General features: G+C 53.2%; 1 protein-coding gene across 1 annotated transcript; it reads left to right on the top strand.

Annotated features, from left to right (window-relative positions):
* The first annotated feature begins 110 nt into the window (after window positions 1-110).
* Window positions 111-8,229, top strand: PPM1M (protein phosphatase, Mg2+/Mn2+ dependent 1M). The gene is made up of 10 exons (XM_086469696.1): window positions 111-328; window positions 1,536-1,659; window positions 2,322-2,576; window positions 3,096-3,208; window positions 3,770-3,854; window positions 4,180-4,298; window positions 4,791-4,854; window positions 5,796-5,903; window positions 6,758-6,906; window positions 7,189-8,229. Exons 1-10 carry the CDS (start codon window positions 111-113, stop codon window positions 7,331-7,333), a joined length of 1,380 nt encoding a protein of 459 aa, XP_086325822.1. The 3' UTR covers window positions 7,334-8,229.
* The last annotated feature ends 308 nt before the right edge of the window (window positions 8,230-8,537 follow it).

Here is an 8,537-nt window from a genome sequence, read left to right as displayed (position 1 = left end):
GGGGCCCGCCGCCCGCACCGCCCCGGGGAGGGGCCGCCGCGCCGCGGCCGCACTGTGGCGCCGCTTGGCGGCGTCCGGCGGCGCCGCGCGTGGCCGGGCCGGGCACCGCCATGTCCGCCGAGTGGCTGCGGCGCTTGCGGCGGGGCGGCCCCGCGGAGCGGCCCGGCGGCGCGCAGGGGCCTGGACGGGGCCCGCCGCCCACCGCCCTCCTCTACCGCCGGCCTAAGTTCCTGCGTGGCGGTGTCGTCGAGGAGAGCTCGCGGGGCGGGCGAGCCGTGCGGGGCACCGGGCCCGAGCGGCCCCTGCCCTGGGGAGCGGGCTACGCCGAGTGAGTGCGGGCCGGCAGCGGGACCGCCCCGGGAAGGGGGCTTCGGGAGACCCCCGGGGGGTGGGGAGGTGCGGGCTTAGAGGGTCTCCTAGGGTTCTTAGAGGGTTTGGGGGCTCTTGGGGGGGGGGTGTAGGGGGTGCGTGGGGGGGTTTAGCGGACGTGCCCGGGCGGAGGGGTGGTCGCACCCCACTTTTTCCCCCGGCCCAAGCACGGAGCTTCAGCCTTGCCCTGGAGAAGGACGGCTGGCAGCCAGAAATCGCCCCCCTGCCCGCAAGGAGGGGAGCAGCTTCCTCCTCCTCCAGGCACAGAACGGGGTGAGGTTCGGTGTGGCAGCCTGTGCTCCCCTGCCCTTCTCCCTCCCTGTCATCGGTGGCTGGCAGCAGCGGGGGACGCTCCTGCCCACCTCCCTGCCTGCACCTTACCAGCCGCAGAGCAGGTCACCGTTGCTTGCGACAAGTGTCAGGGGCAGCCCCGAGAGCAGAATCAGGTCAGCTCAAGTATCTTGTCCCCTAATGCAATGGTGTTTACACCGTAATTTTACTGCTGGGATGTCACCCGTGCCCTGCTCTGTGCCCTGGTAGGGGGGAGCATGTTTGGAGCTGGGGGTGGTTTCTTGGGGGTAGCAGCACTGGGCGTATATCCCCTTGCTCCTAACAAAGCACCTTTAAAACCAAGGGAGGGGGGAAGATCAAATTTTTAGAAATCTCTGGGTTTGCCATTTTTAAGGGCAGAGGGGATGGGTCAGGCAGAATACCTCCAGCCAGGAGCTGTCCCCACATCCTGGCCGGATCACGGTCATGACCTCGTGGTTGTGGGATGGCGCAGCGTGGAGAGAGGAGCTGTGCAAGGAGGGCAAACATTAGCAAGGCTGGAAGGAAAAACAGTGCTGGTGGTTTTGCAGTTCACTGTGTCACCAAGGAAATAGCGCAGTGTGGGCTGCTAACAAGGGCTGTCTGAGGCCAGGGTGCTCCAAAACCCCTCGCTTGTCCCTGTGTCCCTGGCCAAGCTTTTCCCTGCTGTGCAGGACTTGTTATTTAGGTCCCCAGCAAAGAGGTCCTCGAGTTTGAAAAGGCAGCAGGGAGCATGGGGCTGAAGGAAGGGACAAGGTGCAGCCACTCATGTGGCTGCAGAGCACCCAGCACAGGTGGCTGGGGCAGGAGAGGTGCAGCGTGTCCGCACGCCTTACCTGGAGCGTTGGCACCCCCAGGGTTATCAATGCCGAGAAGTCGGAGTTCAACGAGGACCAGGCAGCCTGCTGTCAAATCTCCATCCGGAGGAGAGAGCCGGGCCTGGAGGAGGATGAGGAATGGCTGATCCTGTGCTCCACGCAGGTATAGCCCCCAGGCAGGCTGTGCTCACCCTGCTGCCAGCCTTGATCCAAGGGCCCAGGTACAGGAAACATGGGGTTACCCCATCAGTCCTACATGCCCACGCACTGAAACCCTTCCTTGGACATGTTTAGGGGACCCAAGTACTCTACATCTGGCCAGCAACCACCCAGCTCTGCCCGTACATGACACTTCTACTTCCATGGCCCATGAGTTGGGGCATTTGAGGTCGTCCAAGCCCTTTACTTCGTGCTCTCACCTTTCCTTTACTGTCCTCACTCTGCTTTCAAGGGCTGGTGTGTGTTGTCATCACCTGGGGGCAGCAGCATGAACCAGGCACACGGGATGCTATCACCTGGGAGCAGCTCTGCCTCACCTCCTGTAAAATGGCCCCATCTACCATAAACCACAGAGGAATAGTGCGCAAGGGTGGGTGGCTGCAAATCCAGCCGCTCAGAGCTCAGATGATGGGTCTGGCAGAACAGCATGAGCATCACCTGAGTTTGAGCTGCACAGATTAATTGGTGGCAGGGAAGGATAGCTGGGGTGAAAAGCCAGGCAAAACATACAGTGATGTCCTGGCTGTGAGCCTGCTGTCTGCAAAACCTCTCCCACCCCTGTCTTCACCCTCTTTTTTGCTGTCTTGTCTCTCTTCCTTACTGCAGTTTCTGACTGGTTACTACTGGGCACTGTTTGATGGCCATGGCGGCCCAGAAGCTGCCATCATTGCCTCCAACTATTTGCACTACTGTATCAAGCAGAAGCTGGAGGAGGTTGTGGGAGGCATCACAGAGGCCCGGCCCCCCATGCACCTCAGCGGACGCTGCGTTTGCGACAGTGACCCCCAGTTCGTGGAGGAGAAACACATCCATGCAGAAGACCTGGTGGTGGGAGCCCTGGAGAACGCCTTCCAGGAATGCGTGAGTCAGCCGTGCAGGGCTCTGGTCCTGCTGCCCCAAGCAGGCAGTCTGTCCCTCCCTGCTGCCTGGGGTGGGCAAGGTCTGCAGTTCTGCAGCTCATTGGGCAGGCAGGAACTTTTGGCCCAACCTTTAAGCGTGCTGTGATTGCACTGGGTCAGCTCCCCAAGATCTGCCTCATATCTATTGCACATCATCAGTGCTGACCCAGAGCAAAGCTACAGCAGCTCTGCTAAACCACACCCAGGGGATACATTTATTTAGGGCTAGGTGGTGGCTATTGTCACACTCATACAGCGCCTACAAGTTTGAGATCTCCCCATCACACTCCTAAAGCGGTCCTCTGTCTAGTAGCAACAGCTTTGGTGGCTGTACTGAAGCAACATTGTCTTTTGCCTTGCTGGTTTCCCTTGGCCCATCTGCAACCAGTTTTGGTTCTGGATTTCTGCTGGGAGGCATGAGGCAGCAGCAGAAAGCAGCATCCCAGCTCACATCACTCTCCAAACTTGTTTAAACCAACAGGATGAAGTCATCGGCCAGGAGATGGAAGCTACGAACCAGACAGGAGGCTGCACTGCTCTGGCTGCCCTTTATTTCCAGGGAAAGCTGTATGTGGCTAATGCTGGGGACAGCAGGTGAGCCATAATAAAAGGGGGTTGCTGGGGGGATGAGAGCAGGAAGATAAGCGAGGTTTCCAGCATCTTATTTAATCCTACGGAAGGTAAGTGTGCAGCCCAGCCATTTCCCTGCTGCCTGCCACAGGACCTGTTGGAAGGATGGGTGCTCTCATACCTCCTGGAAGGGTTTGGGATTTCAAGGGACTAACGCTGCCTAGCCACAGGGCAGCACTGGGGTGGTAGTGCAGCAGTAAGCTCAACCTGGCAGGTGTTTTAAAGTGGAAGGTGATTCCAAGGCATCCTCAAGAGCTTGCTCATCTGGCCTTAGCCCACCATTCCTCTAGCAGTGAGCTCTACCGTTGTCCAACCAGGCAAGCTCAGTTCTCTGCTGCAACAGTGCAATTGCAATGGAGTCATTTAAAATACACTGGGATTTTTAAACATGCCTGGGTGCAGAGCTATTCTCTGGCACTGCTTTGCCGCTGGTTACCCCGGCCCCATGCCTGGCTGACCTGGGGCCAGCTTCGATAAGAGGAGGGCTGCAGTGACAGACACAGCTTTGCCTCTCCCCCCTTGTAGGGCGATTCTTGTTCTGAAGGACAATGTTGTGCCCATGAGCTGCGAGTTCACACCCGAGACAGAAAGGCAGCGAATCCAGCATTTGGTGAGTGACTCCATCCATGCATCAGACAATCCAGCTGACAGCATCCCACTGGGCCAGAGGGAGCTTGTGGCAAGAGGATCACCAGCTTTCCTCAGAGGCCACTGTGCCAGAATGTCATCTGGCACTAGCCAAGAAGGGCTGGGGGCAAGACTCAACCAACAGCCTTTAGTATGGGAGATGCTCATGTCCTCCTTGGGATGTGCTTTCCCAATTCTGTTCTCCATTCAGCTGCTGGGAGTGCCAGTCCTAAGGCAGAAGCAGTTTTGGTGCCCTACTCCGTTGAAGCAGAACCTGTCTGTCCTCACGCCTTTGTTCCCTCCTCCAGGCTTTTCTTTTCCCTAAGCTCCTGGACGGCGAGTTCACACGCTTCGAGTTTCCACGGAGGTTGAAAGGAGATGATGTAGGTCAGAAAGTCCTGTACCGGGATTACTTCATGGAGGGCTGGTGAGTCCTTTCTGCCTGAGGATAAGGCTGTGGCACAGGGCAGCTTTACCTGCTTGTAGCGATGGGGAGGTGAAGGGAGAAGGGGCATGCCCCACTGGTGAGAGCAGTGGGCTTGAGGGTGCAAAGCTGTGCCAGATCAAGTGAAGGATGCTGTGAGCAGCCTTCCCCCAACTGGAAGACTGGGGCCCCGGCAGGGCAGTTAGGGAACAGTTGAGATGGTCCTTCTGGGATCTTGTGAGGTGGGGCTGGTGCAGGGCGTCCCAGCCTGGTGCAGGTACACCTGAGGAGGAAGGGGAGAGGGGAAAAACACCTGGGCATTCAGCAAGGGCCCATCTTCACTGCATCTGCTTCAGCAAGTCACCTTGCCCCTTCCTCAGTCAGCTGCCTGTGCATGGGGGCACCACAAGGGTTGAATCACAGTTGAAATGCTCTGGCTGGGTTGTACCATCAAGTCGGACAAATCCCAAATCAACAGTGAATTCTCTGTTCTAGGGGATACAAGATGGTGGAGAAAGCCGACCTCAAGTATCCTCTTGTCCATGGTCACGGGAAGCAGGTAGCTTAATGCTTTACACAGTGGGAAGGTAGAGGCAAATCTGCGGGGGGTCCTCAGCATCCCTGTTGCTCACAGTCACACTCTGGGGCACTAGGGCAGACTGGGGCTGCAGAGAACCCAGTGCTCTGGGGCTCTCCAGCACAGTCCCACAGCCCCGATACAGCAGCTCTCCTCGCTAGTGCCATGCTGCCTGGTTCGTGTAAACCAGAGCCCTCCGGAGCAGAGAGGTTGCACCCTCCTCCAGAGTACCTGCTAGTGGAGCAGACAGCCGCCCTGAGCCAGCCTGCCCTTTCCTCATCTCCCCTTACACACAAGAGCTCATTTCAGATGAGACCTTATTTCATCAGATCCCACTTTGGACTGTCTCCTCCAGCTCTGACTAGTGCCTTTCCCACAAACCCTCTTCCTTGAGGAGAGGCTGAGGAAAGGAGCCTGGAGAGGGAAGGAGGAGGTGAGGAGAAGCAATGACTGCACAAATCCAGCGTCTCCCTGCTGGGGTCAAGCAGAAAGCCCCATCACCTCCCCCAGCACTACAACCCACATGCCACCCTCTTTGCAAGGAGTCAGCGCAGAACCTCGTTTGCCAGGAAAAAGGACACCAGCTCCCCCCACCTCCAACCAACCCAGTTTTCTTCCTCACCACCTCAAATCAAGGGCAGACACCACCATGGGCCTTGTGAGGTCTGCATTACCCAGAGTATGTGTACTAACGCCAGAGTACACCATAGGCCATCAGGAGCTGTTCACACGCAGGCTGTCTCTACGCTCACATCAGGCCATCGATTCTGATCACTCCTCCATCTCTGAAGGGGCTGTTCTGGGTGATGCTTGGAGAAGGGTCCTAAAGGCAACACATAGATCAGTCAGGACAAGCCACACGTTAGCCTTTAAACGTGCCACATTCTTACGTTTCAATACTGGTTTGCTTTGTTTGGGGCCAGGCTCGCTTGCTGGGGACGCTGGCTGTCTCTCGAGGTCTGGGGGATCACCAACTCAAAGTCATCGACACCAACATTGAAGTCAAACCTTTCCTCTCCTGCATTCCCAAGGTCAGTCACAGCACATGGGAATTGCAGGATGGAATTAAACAGGCTCCTCCTCCTCTGTAGCACCCATCTTTTACAGACCTGGCAGGTCTTAGCCATGACCTTTTTCCATCCCCTATCTCTCTGCATGCTGCTTGTTCAAGGAGATAAATCACTTGACACAGATGTGGGTATCTCTAGGTTTGCTTTATGAACAACTCGGCGTGTGGCAACCAAATTCCAAGTCCTTGCAGGTTTTATACCTTTTCTTTATCAATACACAGAGTCAAAAGTCTTTGTAAATTTTCACTGAGCCTTTCAGTTCTTCATATTCATCACTTATTAAGTCCGCTCACAATCCCCTTATTCAGCTGGGTTCATCTTTTCTGGTTCCAATTCTTGTTTTCCATTTCGGGTCATCTCTGAGTCATCGTCTACAAAATTATCTTTTCTACTGAGAACTTCTTACATCAAGTACTTATAAGGCACAAAGTTATTTAAGATTTAAACAATAAGTAAAATTCAAACAATCCTAAATCTAATCTTATTTCCCTATGCTCAGCACACCCATTACTAATCAATCACTGTTATTTCCTTTTATTTTCCTAAATGATCTGCACAACTAGGTTGGGAGGGTCTATACAAAGGACAAGGCTAAGAACATTTTCTTGGCCTTTAGAGCAGCTTATTCAACTGTAAAATTTTGCTACACTGCTCAGAGAATCCCCAAGTCAGAGGAATCTAGAAGCATAGCAGCAAGGGGATGTAAAAGATTCAAAGCATTCGGGTCCCACTTTGTCACCTCTCAGGGGAAGTCATCTCCCTGACCCCCCCAGTACATTGCAGGAATTATCACTGATTTACTCTGTGCTTCCCAGGTGAATGTGTTTGACCTTGCTGTGCATGACATTAAGGAAAATGATGTCCTCATCATGGCAACTGATGGCCTTTGGGATGTTCTGTGCAATGAAGAGGTGGCCCATATGGTCAGGAGCTTCCTTGCAGAAAACGGGACAGATCCACACAGGTAGTATCAGCTTTGCCATCGTTTTCCCTTCTAAAGAACCTGGCCAGACCAAAAGCAGGCTGAGATCACTCTGCCTCTAGGTCAGCTCCAGCATGACCAAGCACTCTTTTCTGTGACTCTGGGAACTGCCCCCTCGTCTCTCCCCATTCTAAAGAAACAATGATAAAGCTGGTGTCTTAAAAAAAACCCTACTATTTTGACAACATAAAGCCACATCTGAACGTTGTTCATAAGGGAATAGTGCCATGTTAACCCAAACCTTGTGTTTTTTTCCACCCACAGATTTTCAGAACTGGCCAAGTGCTTGGTATGCAGAGCAAGGGGAAAGAAGACAGGCCACCAGTGGATGCTGGATGACAGCCACGAGGCATCCTACGATGACATCTCTGTATTTGTCATCCCACTGCACAACAGGGATGAGGACTGACTGTTAGCATGACAGGCAAGATCTCTGGGTCCCCCTACTATGATGCTATTCAGCATCAACCTGAGACCAAGGGATTTCTGCAGTGCATGTGCACTCTCTTCCAGCAAAACCACCTGCAATGGAACCCGACAATGCACAGCCAGCACTTATGCAGAAGATGAACAAGGACATTAGCTCCTTAAGAACAAGCAAGAGAGGAACAGTGGGCAACAAATCATTCCCTTTACTCCTTTCTCATTGTTGGGCCAAGGAGAAATTGCAAAGGGGGCCACACAAGCTGAAGGGTACTATTCCTAACATCTTTGCGGTACAGTGAGACTCAAACCCGTATTTCTAGTGACCCCTCTCCCTTTTTAATATTGAAGAATGAGGATCAGTTGAGGTCGACCCAGTCTCGAGAGCTGGCTTTTATTCGGACTTGAACTAAGTTGTGTAAAACTGGATGTATGAGCTAAAGCATCCCTTGTAGCCATTTGCTGTAACATGAGATGTACTGAAAACCTAGGAGCTGCTGCTAAGACTGTAAGGCACAGCCGTGCCTGCGTAACGCAAATGCTGAAGCAGAAGCCGAGACCTCTTGAGAAAGTTGCCATTTGTAGGCAGCACCACCTCAAAACAATGTTGGCAGATGAAGCTAGACATTGGCATACAGGAGCCTCCTGTGTAACGATACATGCCTTACTGTTATTTAAGAGCACTTAAGTACATTAGTATGTAATGCAAATGTACAGATTTCTAACAAATCTTAGTCCACAACACTTAGTAACGCTTTTTCTATTCATTCACGACATTTCTGACAGCAAAGATGGTTTTGTAGCAGTAGCACTGATGATGTTTAAGTCCATCAGCTGATTTAGTAGAAGAACTCCAAGTAAAATAAAACCAGTTTGTTCAAATTTGCAATGCTGAATCTCAAGCGCTTACACTCGTTACAATAGGAACGGCAGTGCAGAAGACATACCAGAGTTGTGCCTTAAATTCTGAGGATCTGCATCTCAACCAGTTCATTAGCCAGACAAATTCAAGTCTGGACAAGCTTCCCATTTCCCCAAGTCCTCACTTGCAACACAAGTTGCAAGATTCCCTGGTGAAGTCGACAAACCCCAGTGTGTGTGTTTAAGTTCCACACGGATGAAAGCTCAATACTTTTTTTTTTTTTCCTCTCCATGCATCTTACTGCAGTTTTACTCCTGTCAGAGGTTTT

Source organism: Leptosomus discolor, chromosome 9 (genome assembly GCF_034619465.1).
Source record: "Leptosomus discolor isolate bLepDis1 chromosome 9, bLepDis1.hap2, whole genome shotgun sequence".
NCBI lineage: Eukaryota > Metazoa > Chordata > Aves > Leptosomiformes > Leptosomidae > Leptosomus > Leptosomus discolor.
Note: the sequence above shows the minus strand (reverse complement) of the source record. Positions and strands in the feature narration are given on the sequence as shown.

Coding starts and splice junctions, on each gene's coding strand:
- PPM1M (XM_086469696.1), top strand. CDS start 111: ATGTCCGCCGAGTGGCTGCGGCGCTTGCGGCGGGGCGGCCCCGCGGAG. Junction 1,660..2,321: donor TGATCCTGTGCTCCACGCAG/GTATAGCCCCCA, acceptor TCCTTACTGCAG/TTTCTGACTGGTTACTACTG. Junction 3,209..3,769: donor GCTAATGCTGGGGACAGCAG/GTGAGCCATAAT, acceptor CCCCCCTTGTAG/GGCGATTCTTGTTCTGAAGG.